The 19,347-nt window shown below is 37.1% G+C and overlaps 1 protein-coding gene across 5 annotated transcripts in view; it reads left to right on the top strand.

Moving 5' to 3' along the window:
- Positions 1-19,347, top strand: part of WAPL (WAPL cohesin release factor) — a 146,429-nt gene that overhangs the window by 107,727 nt on the left and 19,355 nt on the right. For 4 of the 5 annotated variants that reach the window (XM_048074844.2, XM_067000671.1, XM_048074845.2 and 1 more), the window contains 4 exons: positions 11,252-11,347; positions 14,153-14,305; positions 14,550-14,686; positions 16,702-16,813. In XM_048074844.2, coding sequence (XP_047930801.1) covers positions 11,252-11,347; positions 14,153-14,305; positions 14,550-14,686; positions 16,702-16,813 — 498 coding nt within the window. The remainder of the gene's footprint in view (positions 1-11,251; positions 11,348-14,152; positions 14,306-14,549; positions 14,687-16,701; positions 16,814-19,347) is intronic. The other variant, XM_048074847.2, reaches the window with a different exon arrangement.

Here is a 19,347-nt window from a genome sequence, read left to right as displayed (position 1 = left end):
AAGAGTTTGTTTGCAGCTGTCTACAATTTTAGTTCAACTTGTTCAGTAACTCACCGTCCAGGTAGTAAGTCTGGGAGCTCTGTGTGCCTGTGGTATGCTTACCTACCGGTCCTGCAGGGCTTAGTTCTCCTTATACAGATGAAACTAATTCTGAAGTGTGCAAGAACTTTTCGGTTGTGGTGCTCCAAATCTACTGAAGACTAAAGACTTGAAAATAGGGACCTTTTTTTTTTTTTTCCTGTGAGATTTCTTGCTTCTGCCCTTCTCACCACAAATTTGGGCTGGAGTCAGCAAATAACAAAAAATCAGTTCTGCAGGAGTACATAGTACAGTTCTCAGTGGTTTTATGCCATGCCACTAAATAAAAGCTGGAATAAAGCCTTAGAAACGGAGAAGAGAGAAGTAGTCTATCCTCAGACTTAATCTTTTGATTATCCTTAACAAGTTGATGAGTATGTCTGGTATTCTGTGCTAGAGCTATACTGTCAGTTCAGTGTTTCTCTTGTCCAGCATGCCATTTAGGACCACTAGGTCCTCTGAATCCCAAACAGGTTTTGGGATTGTCCTCTGCTCTTAAACCTTAAATGTATGATCAGGAATGCCCTGTAATATTGTGCTGGTCCATAGTCTGTGGCTATGGGAGGCCAGCCTAGGCAAGGTGAATATGGATTACCTTTGAATATTGCAATGTAAGATTGTGAATAGAGTTACTTATCTTAATTAAAATATATGGAAGTCTTTCAGCTTAAGGGGCCAGGGAGTAGGGGGAAGACTCTAATCCTGTTGGTGCTCTTCAGTGCTGCTAAGACATGGGAAGACTTACTGTGTCACGTGAAGTAGGACAAAGGAGGTATAACAGAAAACAAAAGTTCTGCTTCAATAGACGTGCACCTAAACAGCTTGTGTTGTGTCTTCTCAAATGGGGGACAAGTAGTGTGAAATTTCAAGGTACTAGGTCAGTGTCAGGATTTCAGTGGTTCTGTGCTCTAGAATAAGGTAACTTTGGAAATTAGTCTTTTGGAATTAACTTCTTAGATTTGGATTTTTTTTTGCACTATTTCAAAATATATTGTAAAATTTTTGAGTATATTTCATAAAACTTCTGTGCTAGTATTGACAGAATTCAGTTCAGTACAAAAGCCTGTCACTTTCCTGAGGGAATAAAACATCTACTTGTTATGATTGGTAACATAAGGAAGTGAGTACTTGCTACGTGGACGGTCTGCATCAGGGATTCATGGGCAAGTGTTCAGAATAAAAACTAACCTGACTTATTAATGACTTGTGATGTCAGTTAAAATTTATACATTTCTCTTAACTACTCACTCTTGCAATGGCAACTGGATGTTTATAAACAAATTTAAACTGCCTTAAGTATTTCGTTCTCTTTTCTTGATATACTAATTTTAAATAAGAAAGTTTTTTTTAAACTCACGTGCTGAGATTTTGCCCCTAGAAAATCTGTTATATGACTGTAAAATATATCTGCCTGATGTACACAGTGAATGGGATGAAGAACGTTACAGCTGTGTGTTTTTTTCTTGTTATATGTTCATTGGATTATGTGGGAAAAGGTATGGAAAAACCTCTTCACCGCTGACACTCTCACAGTGTTTCATTTGTGCCACTTACTCAAGTGCTGGACCATGGGGTTCCCCTTGCAAAGCACTTCCGTTGATTTTAATATATAGCATATTGCTTAAATTATTCCACTAGCATAGAATGCATTAGCTAGGAAAAGTCGATCTTGTTGTGCATTAAAAAATAAAATAAAATTCTAGGAATGTTTTGGCTGTAAAAGGAGGGGGGGAAACAAGAAACTTGACAGGAGTATTTGATGAAGCTGACTTGGCTGTCCTTTTGCCATACCTGTTCACTCCTGTTCCCTTTTTCCTGTAGTTTCATAAGGTACTGAACTGAACGTAAGGTACATATTGAACTAACGCGAGGAACTGACGTGTGTTTAGAAAATAACCCAGTAAAAGGAAGTGTTTAACACAAATCCCAGTCTGGTTCACAAGGAGACTGTGGACAATTGTATCTGCTCAGTTAAGGGAACCAAAGAAGAGGAATTAAGTCGTCTTAACCTGGTTAAGTCAACATTGCAACTGAGAAATGCTCACTAAACACAGCCGGCGTTAGGAGGATTACATGCATTACTTTGATCAAGTGGCATTAATAGAGTTAGGCATGACAGTAATGTTGAATACATGAATGAAATCATTGCTGAATTCAGACGTGGCTTAGCCCAAAGACTGCTTCTGAACTCTGTGGCCAAGATAGACCTGGTTTAGTCATAACCCTCTAGACACACTTCATGTTTTATTTGAGTTTTAGCAGTAAGTGCTGTGTTTTGCTACAGCAGGATACAGAAACTTGTGTGAATTTTCAAAGCGTGTTTTTTGGATTGATCAGATTGGAAGGGTGTGTCAAATCACTGCTGTTTGAAGAGCACAAATTTCCAGGTAAATTGGCTATCTTAGTGAGTGCTGAGCCAGTGAAAAATATATTTTCTCCTTGCATGACTTCAGTGTCAAACAGTTGCAAATAGCAGGTAGCTTGTTATTTAATCGCATCTTTCTTGTGCTGTGAGCAGTTTTTTTTCTGAGTAGGTTGTTATCAAGTTCTTCCATATTTCTATTATAAATTTTAGGCACTGTGAGAAATTGTCAGTCCTTGAAAATAAAACTTACATGTGATATTGTTGTTCCTGATAGGAGTTGTGGTAATGCAAGTTTCAGTGTATAACCTACAAGATATTTTACAGGCGGATGTGAGCTTTTTCCCCTGGTGCTTTATGCTGACCAGAAGCTATAAATACCAGCTTGAAGGAAATGCTGCGTCTAGGTTTACTTGCAGTCCAACATGAAATGCTTCTACCTGATCTTTGTAAGAATTTTGAAATTGAATAAGTAAGAAACCATGCGTGTCTCTGGGTTTGACTAATTAATCTTACGGCTCACAAGGCAATGACGTGTGTGGGAGGGCAGAGAAACTCTGTGGTGAGCTGTAGTTTTCCACTGAGCTTGTGTGATACTTTACGGTAGATGTTTATTGAAGATATCCTGCAAGTAACATTTATTTTTGCTTGCTTGCAAATGAATCTGCATTTCCCCAAACCAAACCGAATTTTTTAAAGATCTCTTTTAGATTTGATATTTAATAGATGTGAGAATTAAATGCTACAGCCTTAGTAGGTTTTGGTTAATTATTTTTCCATAGCTTAATTTAAGTGAATAGTCTTTGAAAAACAGCAGTGGAAATGTAATTCTAAAGTTGTGCTACATCAGTCGTAACCCTTTCCATAAATTTAACCATAGGGTCAGAGTAGACTGGTCAGAACTAATTCTAAAAACAACTGCTTATGCTTGATTTGCATAACCATTAGAAAAAAGAGTATCCCACCAGAAGGATGAACAGTTATAGCAGGGCACTTTTTGGGTGATTTTTAAATAGCTGATGCTAAACACATTGAACTGTTTTTCTGCATCCTAATTTAGAATGTCAAAATAACATTTTTTAACAGGAAAGATTATTAGTTGACATTTGCTATTTTGACTCTGTTGAGGAGTTGAGCTGAATTTTGACAATCAAAATATTCTGTAGAACGCCTGGCTTCGATCAGCGTGGCGTTAAGCCAGCAGTCTGTTTCATCAGCAGTTTGACAAACAGCAGTGGTCGGATCTGACAACCTGTGACAGCATGTTGCTGCTTCTGCAGTAAATTCCTTTCATTTACTGGCTGGTGCTTCTGGCAGATGGTCTGCCCAGTCCTGAGCCTGAACTGTTTTTGTGGGTTTTCTGTTTTGTCCAAAAACTATTAGTTGCAATGATGAATGACTGATGAGCTGTTCTAAGTGCTAACCAATGATAAACAGTTCGTGTACTTCAAGCAACTTCTATATTGCTGAAACAAAAATGAATTTAGTGAAGTAAAAGATGACAAAAAAAAAAAGTGCTTCTAAAACAATTCATTAAAACCAGTTTCATATCAATATGGTTATTTCAGTAAACCTTTGAAAAACCAGATTCTGTGCTAAGCATATGTGTTTCGTACTGACTTCCTACTGCTTATTATTAACATTTTTTCTTATATTATTGCTGTAAGTAGACCAAGACTCCTGCCCAGCCACCCCGCTTCTCCCGTGCAGTGTCAAGGAAGGGGTTACCAGCTGAGGCATGGCTTTGGCTCTGAGAAAAGTGGGAGTGCTAAGTGCAGCGTGAAGGTAACAGGCCAAGTCCTCAAACAGGGATGAGGAGCAAATGTGGGAGTTGTAAGTGTGGGAATCCCTTTCCCCTTGTGTGTACTTTACACTTTTAAGGAATATCAGCTTGAGTGGAAGCTGTATTTTATCCTTCCAGCTCCTACTGTTACTAACTCTTCTTAGCCAAGAAGCAAAGATCGTTTATTTTGAAACCAGATTCTCTTGCATCTTTACATTCTGTGTGTGTGTCCCCCCCTCCCCCCAGCTGTAATTAACTGTGTTTTAGTAAATTAGGCATTACAGGATAACTGTTGGATAAATTAAATGCTTTGCTACACAAGGCTTCAGTCCTGTGAGTTCTAAAATGCCAAAAACGCTGTAAGAGAGCGAAACATAACAGTTTCATTTGCCAGTGGGAGCTTAACTTATATGTGGATGAATATGCAAAATTGTTCTCACAGCTCCCATACGCTGTATGAGCGCGGCTGGTTCACTCAGCTCTCTTGGGCCTTTATTTACGTTAGGTAACAGTGCAACACAACACAAGCAAATCTTGAGTGTGAAACAGTTTGTGCTGAGGGCCCAACATTGTGTGTGTCTGTCTGTACGTAGCAATAAAGTAGGCAGAAACTTTGTGTAACAGTGTTTGCAAGGATGTGTTTGTCAGTAAATGTGGCAGTACGGATGCTTGCTGGCTGATAGCTTTTCTCTTCTCTTGATTTGAGGTGATGTGTCTAACCTGTTGTACCTTGTCCCTTTTAATTAGAATTACCGTAGGTTTCAGGCCACGTTGGTAACAAGAACCATATGGCTTCTGCTTCCGAGCTGATCAGCTTTGATGACACTCGGTGTAAGCAGCATACAGAACACCATTATTTCATTCTGTTAAAGAATGAGTCTCATGTTGATCAAGCTATCCTGTTTCTTCGAGTTAATTATCATGTTCCACTTCAATGTTTGACCCATCTCGTTGTGTCCTGTAGGCTTTCTTTTGAGCTATGAGGAAGAGAAAACATTTTGCAGTTCTTCAGAAATCTGACGCAAAGAAAGCTTCAGTGCCATTTATTTCTGCTGCTGGTACTCTTAAACCTTGTCTGATGACCAGCTTGTAGTTGTTCAGCCATGTGTGCACAGTGTTTGTGTACGGCATGTTTGTAGGGAGAATAGTGATTAACAAAGAGGAGGGATACAGATAAGATGGAGAAAAGGGAAGAAACGCTTTGGGTAGCCTGTAGTAGACTGTCTGGCTCTTGCACTCGTTCCTTGGGATCTTTTTTCTTCCATTTCTTTCGGCCTCTACAGAACCACAAAGTGCACACAGTCCAAGTGGTCGCTGTTCTGTGTTTTAATTCAAAGGCATATGTATGGATCATATAGACAGTTTCTCTAGAAAACTGTTTTCAGAGATTGTGAAGTCTGTGTGGCAAGCAAGTCTCCAGAACCATTCAAATTAGTGGGATCTGTTTTAAGTGTTACTCCGCTTGAAGTAAGTAAAAATGTTCAGAATTTGCTTCACTTAAGAATCATCAGATCATCTTTCCAAACATGATTAGCACATAACACCGAAGTAACTAATGGATGTTTGGTTTTTTATAGAGACATAAGAGAAAATATTGAGGAAAACATTAAAGGAGATTGTTTTTATTAAAACATCAATATTTAATAATAATAAAGGAGCTTTTTCCTATTGTAGTGCAGTTTTTTATGTAAACATGAAAAAGGATTTTCAATAATGTAGCACAAGTAGAAGAATTGGATATAGCAATATTGTAGTCTGTCATATCAGTGCTTTGGAATACTGTAAAGGAACACTGTGTCTAGATGTTGAAAATGTTTTTACAGCCCGGCTCAAAACAGATTTTATATGAGGCAATCTGAAGATAAATGTATGCTTTGAAAGAGTGATTGAAAATGATGGGACTCTCTCGTGACGCTGGTCTTTACTAAGAGGTGTCCACAGAGCTATTACCAGTAACTTGGGAATTTTGCATTCGTGTGTTGAAAAACAACAGCTGTTCTGTCCCTGTGAACAAAGGAGCTTACTTCTTTCCTGAAATGACACAACAAAAGCTAAGATACCGATTCTAGCTGTATAGATGTTTCTGTAGATAGTGTTAAAGCAAACCTAATTTTGTTTGTTGTTCTAAATGGTATAGCAGCTCATGATTAAGTGGTCTGTGGGACCCAGAGGTGATTTATTGGCACTAATCTGCTGTTCTGATCCAAATAATGGAGATGCGATTCACATTAAGAACACTGAGTAAATGGCTGGGTTCTGTTTTGCTTCTTGTTTTTAACTACTGTTTGAACCTGCTGTCTTATCTGAAGTCTAGATTAACTTTTCTGTCTTACATACGCATGGCTGAGGCTGTGCTGAATTGATATCCCATCTTCCTGTTTTGAAGTGTAATTTATTTTTCTTTGCTGTGAATGGATGTTCATTCCTTTCCTTTTTCAAAAGAAACAGTCCCTTATGAGTAGTTTTCTTGCATAGCATATTTGTTATATTTTTTCCTCCTCAAAGCAAGACATTCAGGGGAGAGTAGTGCTCTTAATGACTATGAATCCTTCGTGATAAATAATAAAATACTTGGATTTATTTGGCTTTTTTTGTAGTTTTGACAAGCATCTGGTATGTGGTTGTCTTGAATGCCCTTCAAATACAAATAATGCATTTATCAGGATATCTATTAAAAATGTGTGTTTTTTCCCACTGTCTTCTACCTTGGAAAGCATTCTTGCCTGCAAATAGCTGCTGTCTTTCTTGTTTTGCTAGTATTTTCAGAATGACTCATGTCCCTGGCTCTTATTTTCTGCTATTCTTACATCCGTGAATGGCAGGCAGTGCCGCATCAATATGTGCAGAGTGCCAACTCTTGAAATTTCGGCTTTGAAGCTTTCAGGGATGAGAGGTTAAGCATGACCCATAGTTTATGCTCTTTGGAGATGATCTTTATAAAATTGACAACCCCATGCATTTTGTAAAAATCCCTGGCATTAGTTATGGTTTTGCATCCCAGCTCACCCCTCAGAGCCACATGCAGAGTCCCATGGTATAATACTCTTTACACCATCACAGGAATATTTGCACTCTTTCAGATATCTATTTGTGTGTAAACAGCCGCCAGTGCTCTACATATGAAAAGGGAAACTCTCTGCTAATCAGCAGAAGCTCTTAGAGCTGATTAATATTGCAGAGCTTATTTGCCTTAAGAACACAGAATTCAAAGGAGCGATGTACATCCACTTGCATCTCTTCGAAGTTAATCTTGAGAGGAGGAATTCTGGAAGACAAGTCTGAATTATTTGAATAATTGCAAGGTTGTCTTGTCTTTAAGAGACAGTTTCTTAAGTTACTCCTCCTTACATACTGATGTTGCATCTTCAGAGAAGCTTGTTATCACAAGCATTTGAGCTGCTATTTTTTTGTGTGTATGATCAAGCCTCTGAAAACTGTTCACCAGCGTTCATTTGATCTTTTCTGTGTTACTTTTCTTGGCTACAGTAATCTAAAGCAAGCCTATGCAGTGCTTACTGATTGGTCGGTATTGGTGCTGTGTCTTTGCAATTGTTTTGAAAATTCATCTTTGTGTGTTGAAAGCGAAAATGTTAAAGTTGCTCTAAGAAGTGGTTGTAAAGGAGGGATATATTTATGTTCACATCTGTGTGAGTGTGAGAGGCTCCAAGATGTCTGCATAATTTATTAGAAAAGATTTCTAGAAAATTCTGTTCTAGAAAATATTTCTTTAGAAAGAAAGTGGTTTTTTTTGCAGGTGTTTGCAGTGGCTGAGTTGTTAGTGTGAGACAGGATGCAGCTGACTGGGTAGGCATGGGATCACGGGAAATTACTTGGATCTAGAAGTGTGAGGTAGTACTAGGGAGAGGGGCTAAAACTCATCTTCCATGGAGTTTTGATTTTTAAGTAATTACCATTTTCAGTTACAGTTTGGACTCAGTTAAAAGGTAACTTTTAAATGAAGACCGTCATTTCTAGAAGCAGATGTTTATTGCTGGCGTCACTTGATTTCTCACATAAAATTCAGATTTCTTCTATATTGTGTTGCTTGTGCCAAAGCAAGTTGCAAAATGCTATGTCACAAAACACTCTGGGATATCCCAAATTTTGATTTTTAGAAAGGGGTTAAAGAAAATCATGGTAGGAAAGCTCATTTCAACCCCAAGGCTGCCAACACTTCTGACTGGCAGTGGGCGAGGGCTGGGCCCGACTGCCACTTAAGCGCATGAGGCGAGGTGAGCCTCGTGAGGTGAGGTGATCCTCGCGCGATGAGCCTCGTGTGGCTGCGCTGCCCCTGCGCCTGCTGAGGGCCGCGCTGGGTTTGTCACAGTGCTCAGGGTGTGAGGAAACCAGAAGCGCAGGCAGGTGGGGTGCAAGCAAAGGCCTGATATACCGGGTGAGCACGTATGGCGTGCTCTTCCACGAGCTTCATAAAATCAGGAGTCGTGCAGCAGCAGTGGAGCCTGCCTCAGTCCGTGCCGCTGTCAGTTGTACGTCAGGCGATGAGGTGGGCATGAGTCCAGGAGAATGTTCTGCCCAGCCTCACGCGTGGGCTGCATCTCCCTGCCATGTCCCTGCTGGGCGCTGAGCCCCACACTGCTGCGGAAGGGGCCTGAGAAGCTTCTGTGCTGTGTGTAGCTGCTGGACAGCAAACTGAGGAATACTGCTGTGTTTGTATCCTTTAAGCAGGGCTAGAATAATGTTTGAGGTTATATCTGAACTTGAAGCCAGTAGTAAGGAGCATCCTGTGTTAACAGGACCTTGGTAGCTGTAATGCGTTACACTGTTGTCAGAATTGCAGTAGTTAAGCTTCCCTGCGAAGTTAATAAGAATTCTGCATGATATTTTCACCAGCAGTCATACTAAGCTGAACCGGATACTAAATACACTTTGTACTTCCTTGCTGGTTATTTGATAGTGTGTTATTTTTCTGAATTACCCCTTATATCATAGAATCATAGAATATCCCGAGTTGGAAGGGACCCACAAGGATCGTCGAGTCCAACTCCTGGCTCCACACAGGTCTACCCAAAAATCAGAATTCAGGCCATATGACTGAGAGCACAGTCCGAATGCTTCTTAAATTCTGACAGGCTTGGTGCTGTGACTGCATCCCTGGAGAGCCCATTCCAGTGCAGGACCGCCCTCTCGGTGAAGAACCTCTTCCTGATATCCAGCCTGAACCTCCCCTGTCGCAGCTTGATCAGGATAAGGTGCCCAGAAACTTGCACCCTCTTTGCCTCAATATAAAGCATGCACTGAGATACTCTTCACAACTGTTCCACAGATTAAATAAAGTGAATATGTAGAAAACATTTAGTGTTTCATTGCCATTACAGACATTTCTGAAGCATTGTATCTTTCTTGATTTAAGAAAGCATCTTTATTACTAAGTTCTCTCATTTGTTCACCACAAACCCTTATTCAAGTTCATTGCAAGAACTTGTTAATCAGAAATGTATAGGGGATAATACCTATGTCTTAACCACTGTGTCAACAGTCAATTATTTTCAAATGGGGATCTATACAGCATGATTTTCCTGGTTTTGTACAGACATCTCCTCTCATAACTGTAGCAGCATGAACTGTTTTAAGTTTCTCTGTTTAACTCTTTGAGCCTGGTGTGATTGTCAGGAAATGGTGTCAATTAGTGCTTCTGCTACTTGGGAAAGTTCAAAATTTGAAACTGTTGCAAAAACTTCATTTTGTTATTGCTGTCTGTGACTGTTGTGGCTAAGTGTGGCTGCTGAAAGACTTCCTATATCCATCACCTCAAAGTGTCTTGTTTAAAAGAGCTGCTTTGGAAAACAGATAAAACTGCTAAAACAATTGTATACTTGCTGATGTTTGGTATGTGAGCTCTGCTTTTAAAAAGCAAAAAAAAAAAAAATCAGCTGAGGTAAGTTTCTTAGGACCACAACAAAGTACAGTGTAGGAGGAAAAGAGGCTTTTCTCTTGCTTGGAGACTGAAATGATTTAGGGCTTGACAGATCTTTTGGGCTTTGAGAAACTCAGCTGAGATTTTCATTCTTCTAGTATTCTTCCAGGTTTTGTTAGTCAGGCGTTTCTCTTCTTGTAAAGAATGGGAAGATGTAGCACAACAGGGTTTTAACAGTAACGTAGAAACTCCCGAGTTACAAAATCTGCTTATCAGCTCTTGAAATGCTAAAGCTTTGTTACACTTCATAAGGTGGTGTGAGGTCCATATATGTTTCTGCTGGATTTGCTACACATAGCCCACATTTGACAAAATTATTTTTAGTGCCCAACTTCTAAAAATATTCTTCCACATTTAAAATACTATATAGGAGCATGTGAGAAGTTAATATAATTAAATAATTTATGCAATATTGGAAAATAGTGGAAAATTATAATGGCATTAGTCTGAAATATTTTATACAATTAGACTGGTAAACTCATGTGCTAGAAGTACAGTTCTCTCTTAGTGAACCTCAAAGACTTAAATTGTAGTTCCCCCAAATTGAAGGACAGTAAATTTTGCTACATCTTTGATTTGTCTTGATGCATCTTTGGGCAGGAAAAATAAGCTTAATTTATTAATATGGATAAAGGTATTTTATTTCAGTATTTTTGGTTCTTCCAAGCATCAAAATCTAGGTTGATTTTGCATTTTGATTCCAAACTATTCATAATTTCTACTGCTGTGGTGTTTACTGTCAGTTTTTTTCTCAGTAGATGTTTTTGTCTTTAGGAATGTTGCAAACCTTTTGTATTTGAATAAATTTTAAAAGGAAAAAAATCTGAAATATTTTAGCCATTTGTTTTTTGCCATTTGTAGGGGTCCACATGTATGTAAACCCATAAGATGCTTCAAAGCCTTTCAGATTTTCTGATATGTACTGTATTGAGAATTTGAATGAAAACTTGTGTTGCTAAGATGAGAGAAAGGAAAGAATGAAGCTCATTTTACTTTTTACTTTGTCTCTTTTCTTGGTATAGCCATTTTTGAAGTATATAGTGCCTACAAAGAAATTTGCATAAAAATAAATATCTTGATTTTTATCTTGTAGTCTCCCACAAAAGCTGTATATAATGCTAGACACTGGAACCAGCCGGAATCAGAGGCTCTGCCAGCACCACCAGTTTTGAAAACTCCCAGTGTCCCAGTAAGTAGACTGTTTATTTTTTCTCAAGTGTAGTGAATCTCCTTTTAAGATTGCCTGCTATTCTTTGGAACCAATGGAAGTTACTGATAGTTGGTAATGTCACAGTGATTCAGAATCAAGTCCACTTTGTGATGTGAGCCACTGGGTATTTGAAAGAAAAGGGAATTGTAGTGGAAATACTCTACAATGGTATTTTCCATATAATTTTAATTTGCAGATACCTAAAAAATACTCAGATTTGTGTTCCCTAGCCTGCTGAAGTTAAGCTTTCTAACAATGGACTCTATTTCATCTCCTGTGAGAACCCGAAGAATTAACTTGCTAATACCCATGAAAAATCACCAATCTGTAGGTCAAAAAGAAAAAATCTACAGAGAGATTTCATTTATTTTACCTTTATAGTGGAGTAACGTGTTGTTAATATCTGACTAGCGCCTTTAGCAGTATAGGAGAAATGAAACGTTCTTTATATATGTAGAAAGACCAATATTAACATCAGATATAAACATGTATACAAGGTGTTAGCAAGAGATTAAAACAATTCTTAAAAAAAAAAAAAAACTTCAAAAAACAGTGTTTATTCAGAGCTTTAAGGTAATGATTTTTGGATTGTTTTTAGAGAATCTCTGAGAATCCAGGGCCTTGGACTTAAGTACATGTAAAAGCTGTTACGGGTTATGCTAGGAGGACATTGTATATTGTCAGCAAATGTCACTTAATTTGCCATGTTACTTGCATGAGAACAGAAATCAAAATGCAGTTATTCTAGCACTGATGTGTCTTCAGCTTTTGTTGTCACCTGTTTGGGTTTTGTTTTTTATTTCTACCTGTGTGTGCTTTGTTCTGATAATAGCTCTTCATGTTTTTTGCTGTGTGTTTTTTTTTTTTTTTTTTTTGCTGTCCTCACTTGATTCAGAACGGCCTTCCTTCAATGTTAACTGCACTGCCTGGAAAACACAGATGACTCATTAAAGTAACTATTAGCAGTAGTATTTGAGAAGAGCAGAATTTTCAGCCCTGGGTTTTTTCCTTTAAAAAAAAAATAAATGAAAAAGACCCTAAACTCCCTGCTCAATTTGAAGTGTGTGCATTTGAACTGAAGCTTTAATTGCTCACTGAACCTTTGTCTTGGTACTGACTTTTATGAAATATTCTGATAGATAACTTTAAGGCAGATTTTGTCTGAGTCTTCTCAGACAGTTTTTGAATATATCCTCTTCAGATTAGTAGAAAGTCTGGATCATCCGTATTCAAATAAGACATTTTATCTCTTGTCAAACTTCCACTTTGGAACCATCAATATATTAATTCAGTAATATGGCAGAGGTTTGACTGTACAAACTAGTTAGGGAACCTGTTTGTAGGTTTTCCTGGTGGGATGATGTGTACCTGAAGTTACTTCAGTCACATTTTTTTAATGTTGATTTCTGTGTGTCTGATCAAGATTTAAGAGTAATGAGGAATGAGCCATGTTCCAAATGTTCAGCAGGAATTACTGCACAGATCATCCTGCCTCTTCAATTTCTGTACTTACTTGTTAGCTGAAGATACGGATAAATTTGTTTTCAATTTATGGTGAGAAACTATAACATGCAAACTGCGTATGCCAAATATTCTTCCTTATGGCCTCTCCAAAGTCTCTTAGAATTTTCTTTGAAGGGGAAGCCTTTAACCAAGACTTGGGTGAGATCATTACCCTTCAGTGGATCTACTGCTTTCATAAACTAAGACCAGAGTCCTCCATTAAGTGCTCTAAGCCAGCTTTTCAGGGTGGTTTATTATCTTTTTGCCACCAGAGCAAATATTGAAGTGCTGCACACTGATAGAGGCAGTGTTTAATGAATACTGCGTTAATATACCAGGTTGTTTTGGCTGCTATCTTAATTTTGACTGCTAATGTACAATGTACAGCAAGAAGGCTTTCTTCTCTAATATCCCCTGGAGTGCGTAACAGTTGATGCGTATTCTGTGCCTGCTTTCAGTTCTTTCCTACCTGTTGTATCTTCTAAATAGGTCTTGCTGTAGTTCCTGCTGTAGTATGCTGTTTCTAAAAAAATAAAAAATAAAAAAATACTAGTAACACAAATATGTATAAGGCCAGAGTATGGAAAATACCTATTTGAGGCTTTCACCATGTTTTCTTCACTTGTGTGAGAATTATGATACTACAAAAATGATGTTGGTAGTCTTCTACCTGCACACAAAATACACTGTGGAGTGTCACGTTGGTGAGGTTAGTTTCTGATAGCTATACCCAGAGTACAACAGTGTGGTAGCCTCCAGTAGTTAAAAATGAGAGCAGTAGACACAGATTTCAGCTCAAGATTTGTTGAGACAATGATTCCTCAGTGCTGTGATCGTATGCAGACCGTTGGGCTTAATGATGGTTCAGTATAGCCACCAATTCAATCCTGGAAGCTCCAGTTTGAGGGGGTAAGATACCTGTAACTATCAACAAATACTTGTTTTGCAACCGTCAGATTTGTTGCTTTACTTACCCTTAAAGAACCACTGTAAAGGATCCTTTTTTTTTTAAGTTTCAGAATTCACTGGAGTATTTCTGACTACTTAGAACTGGTTTTTTTTTTTTACTTAAAAATGCATGTATTTTCTGACACTGTTAATTTTTTTTAAGAGTAGGTACATTATCACACAGCTTAGGCAAATCTTAGCAGTGTAAGGCAAGGACTAAATAGTCCCAAAATGTGAGTTTGACAATTGCACACCTGTACTGTTTCCTGATGTATTTAGTGTATGTTTACATGCTCAAAACATCTGCCCATTTTAGCACTTTCTTATTAATAGGTAAGGCTATCTTCAAAGGAGGCAATTCATAAAGATGATGGAGTTTTTAAGGCTCCTGCACCACCTCCCAAAGTGATTAAAACTGTGACAATACCTACTCAGCCCTATCAAGAGATAGTAACTGCATTGAAATGTAGGAAAGAAGACAAAGAAGTAAGTATTCTTAACAAATTTTTAAGATAAAGAATTTTTGGTAATTCTAAGTACTGAAGGAACAGTGTCGAAATTTGGCTTTTCTATTAAAGATAATATTTTTTATCTAAACAGTTGAATGGCCTTCCTTGACTTCTTAATGTTTCCTTGCACTCGAAACTGAATAGATTTAAAACTGTACTTGTTAAGGTTATAATCAATCCCAAGAGCAACTTACCTAGGTCAAAATATTTGTCTCTTCCAGTTATACACTGTTGTTCAGCATGTAAAGCACTTCAATGATGTAGTGGAATTTGGTGAAAATCAAGAGTTCACAGATGATATTGAGTACTTGCTAAGTGGATTGAAGAGCAATCAGCCCCTAAACACACGTTGCCTTAGGTAAGATATCTTAATATAAAACACTGAACTTATTTTTAAAAGAAAAATTGAATTAAATACCCATTAAAGAACTGGCCAAACTTATAAATGTCATTTGGTAGTTAGTTACCCAGCACTTCCACTGTAAAGTGTAACATTTGAAAATAATCTTGAAGATGACAGGCTGTGACTAATCAATAGTAATATGAAGGAGATGAAAAGATGAAACAGAAAACTGCACAGTAAGATGCATCTTCAAAACCTGTTTGCCTTACTATAAATTAAAAGAAAAAAACTTTTTTCTTTGTTCAGTGTGATTTTTGAATTGTATACTATGTTTAAAGAAAACCTCAATTCTAAAATAAAATCTGAAAGATTATAAAGTGTGCTGACTGTAATATAGAACTAATCTATGGTGATATGCTAAGCTCTCCAACTGTCTTGTCTTCATTCTTTGTTGAGAAGTAACAGCTATCATCCACTGGAATCATTGTGGCATCAGTATTAATTGGTAGCTTTCCTAAGTTGTCTGGAATACTCATTGCACTTTTAATGTTCCAGTTGCACACTATCATGAAATTGGTATAAAAAATGTTACAGTTGAGCTTAGAAAAAAATTATTCGTGCTGTAATACTGGGTTCCATTCTCTGGACATAAAATTAATTAGTGATGTTCTGTACCCACATAATTTATTATCTTCTGTTTTGACACTTGTGAATTTCCACTCTGTTGACCACAGATAAAATGCTAGAGAAAGGAAAAACTTGAAACCTAAGACGCAGGTGTTAAGGATGCTTAGTGATTTGGCTGTGGATAAGAAAAAGCTTAATGATTTCAGGAGAGTTACTATAAAAACAACTTATTCTTCACATTCCTCAAAAATAATAATGTTGCTTTAGTATAAACTCAAGAAATCTGTTATCCTGTTTGCATTTATGTTCTGAAAATAAATTAATACTGTCATGACGAGTCACGAATATTTTTCACATTGAGTATATTTTCCACATTACACTACCTCATATGGCAAGCTTCCTAAGACCTTAGACCAACTTCTAACTTCCCAAAATTTTATTGTGTGGTGTAACTTACATAAACACCACAATATTTTTTTTCTTTCAGTTAACAAATGGAAAGGAAGTCATTTTTGTAAATAAAATCAATGTGTAAGGATAGCAGTAGATGTAAAAGAATCAGAAGCTGGTGGATGAGCTCTAACTGGTGCTGCTATGATAGGAGAGAAAAAGGCCTAGTTGTTTTCAAAACACTATACCATATGAATCTCATATTGTTTTCTTGGTAGTCACGGATGACTTGATTCCAGTATAACTCCCATGTTACTCTACATTTTAAAAACAATATATTGCTAATTGTCCATGTGTTGGGCTGTGCTGGGAACGACAAGACAAAATTCTAACATTCTAAAATTCTAAATTCTATCTAATCTAAAGATAGGGGAGAAACGTCCATTTTGAAAAATAGAACTGTTATCGTTGATAAGACTACTGCATTAACTTCAGATTTTTCCTCATATTAGTACTGTTTTTTATCAACTATAAATGTAGAAATATTAAGTATTTTACTTGCAAAAGTAGTGTCAGACATGAGCACGACTAATCCGTCAATTAAATAGATAACTAATAGATTGTGATGGAAGCTCACGTTCATAATTTCTGATCATGTCTCAATCCATACAGAGCTCTCCTGTGCCTCTACATCCGTTTCATGTTTGAGACATTAAGATTTCATTTTCAGTATAACTATTTCAAATTATTTCAAGTTTTGTTTGAAAGAAGCAAGTTCAGGGAATGCTTTCAAATCCTGTTCTTGGCCAACATTTGGTAAGCAACTGCTGAATAAAATGCTGGTCTCTTTACCAATTATAAAGTTGGCTTATACAAGTTTTAGAAGAAACATCCTGACAAAGCTTGTTGGGGACTGAGGTATACGGTCAGTTGTGTTTCTTAGACTTGTTTAGCTACAGTTTTTGTAAATATGGTGATATTAGTTGTTCTAATTCAGAATTATTTTTTTCTAGTGTAATCAGCTTGGCGACAAAGTGCGCCATGCCCAGCTTCCGAATGCATCTGAGAGCACATGGGATGGTAGCCATGGTTTTCAAAACACTGGATGATTCCCAACACCACCAGGTATGGATAGATTGTGTATTTCATTTACAGTTTAGCCATACCCGTCTACTTTAAGGTCAAGCATCTAGTGTAGTGTGTATCTGGAATCAATAGTGTAATTTGAGAAACTTGAAGAGAAATGAGAAATAAGTTATTTGCGTCCTAATGACAAATTCCCCTTCCACTGTTTACATGTTTCTAGGTTTGGACTCGTTTTTAAGAAAGCTTTTTAAAAACAGCTTTATCATTTTATTTTTTCTTCAAAATAGATTTGAAGGAAAACTGTTTTTCTTTCAAATAAAAGTACTTAAAATTTAAAAGGAATCTTTTTATTTAAAGATGGCTGTAAGTGCTTATCTTCACACTTGCTTGCATGTGAATTGTTTATTTTTCTCTGGCTTCTGTGGGGTTTCTTGCATGTTTGGGGCTTGTTTCCTTGAGCAGTGCAGTAATTGCATTTGTGGGATGTCTTGAATGTGTGCAGTGTTCTGTGATAAATTTCAGAAAGGTAAATTTTCAGTTTTTATGCTGGTAGGACCTGAGACTTGAAAACCCAAAGCATTTTGTCCTTTTCTTCTTACTGGTTTTACAAGCTTAATTTGGCTGTAATAGAAAATGCTTCTTGTGGGTGACAGTTCTTTTTTTTTCTTCCAGCGGTTGAAAACCGTGTGTCTATGGGGTACCCCTTGAAGTATTGTTACAAAAGCTGAACATGGGAAATGTTACTTGAAGCAGGTGATAGTTATGTGTATCCAGTCAGGTTTATTATTATTTTTAAATAGCTCAAGAAAAATTTGTACCCACAGAAATAAACATTCAAAAAATTGCATCTGGCATCTTACAGTGATTGGGGGAAAAAGCTATCGAGTTCTAACTAGCTAATTTTAGAATAGAAGCTTTCTTCCCCTATTCCTCACAAATTAGCAATGGCTAACTGTGAAACATATGAACCAAGTTCAATGTGTTCATTATTTTGTGCGCTGTCAAAACAGTGCTGAGTGATACTAGCATAAATAAAGTATAGTCATGCTATTCAGGACAGATACCACCACTGAGTTGTAAGAGATCTGCAGAGGACAGCTACAGTCACTTGGAAAATGTACAAGCTTTCTCAGTGTATTTTAGGCTGTCGTTTAACAGTTACCATTATTCCTTCATTTTTCAAAAGAACTTGCTCATACAGTTCAGAAGCAAATTGCATGCTATTATTAGTCTGCAGTAGCAAAAAGCATTGATTATATTCACTATTTTCAACGTATCTGATGAAATGCTCCCTTCTGTCAAGAAAAAATGGAAGTTAATGTTTTAATATATATTTCTTGGTGTATATTATGGTGTTATAAAATCACTGATTTATCAAACTACTAATAAGCACTAAAATATGTGCTTTAACTACTGACAGCATATGTTTCAACAGTGATCTTTTCTGCATAACCTCACTGTCTAGTTGTTTTGAGGTTGTTTCACTGATTGTTTCACTGATTGTTTCACTAAACTTTTTTAAGATGGATGGAAATTTGAGTATTAGTGGAAGGTAACTCTAGGACAATAAATCACACTAGGCTCGACTTGCATGTCTCACATCCATTTAAGATGAATAAAGACTGGGGAAAAAAAAAGAAAGGTACAACTATTTTGTTGCTATTTTCTGTCAAGTATTTTGGAGATGGGAGAGAACTGTCACAATGATAGTGCTGATGGAAACAAATACGAGCGTATCCTGCATTCAGTCGTGCTGTACAGTGAACAGACTGAGAAAGCCGAAGACTTGCTTATTTCCATAAGTGTATAAAATAGTGGTTGCAGAGCTGTAGTTTACTCACCAGAGAAAACAAGATAACCAGTTATGTTATTGAGCTGTGCCCCCAAAATATTTACATGAAAAGTGCTTGCAGCACGTAAATTTCTTGTAGATTTGTCTTTTAAGCTGCAGTTTCATTTTTTAAGCTGACTTTGTCTCTTTAGCTGTACACTAAAGGCTTTGGAGTATTGTTATTAACTTTTAAATGAAAATCTGTATTTTCATTATAGTTGTCAGTAGTTAAGCACAGAAATGTGTTTTTGTAATGTCTTCAGCATATAAGTCAAAAAAAAAAAAAAAAGAGCACATTGAATGTAGTGCTTAAGCCTAGAAAATAACCATCTGTTCCTGCAAGTTGGAGTATAAATAGAATGAGCAAGGGAAGGCAAAGATGAGCGTGGGTGTGACTGGCCTGCAGTTTCTGGAGTAAATGTTCAACTAGGATGTCTTCCTGAATACTGTAGAAGTATGGATTGCAACTCCATAGTTAAGTATGCCTTAAAATTTCTGTCTAGAGCAAATACTATTAATTTTATTCTTTTCTCCCCACCACAACACTTGTTAGGAAGCAGGATGTGTTTTAAGCATCTTCAAGAATAAATTGGGAGGGAGGAGAGGGAGCAGGTCCACTACTCCAATCTGTATGGGTGGGATTTTTTGAGGTTTTGATTTTTGAGGATCAAAAATGAGTTGTACAGATTTCCACCTTTTCAACTTCAAATTCTATGTATGATAGGGTATGAGTTTGTTTGAA

This window comes from Anser cygnoides, chromosome 7 (assembly GCF_040182565.1).
Source record: "Anser cygnoides isolate HZ-2024a breed goose chromosome 7, Taihu_goose_T2T_genome, whole genome shotgun sequence".
Taxonomy (NCBI): Eukaryota; Metazoa; Chordata; class Aves; order Anseriformes; family Anatidae; genus Anser; species Anser cygnoides.
Note: the sequence above shows the minus strand (reverse complement) of the source record. Positions and strands in the feature narration are given on the sequence as shown.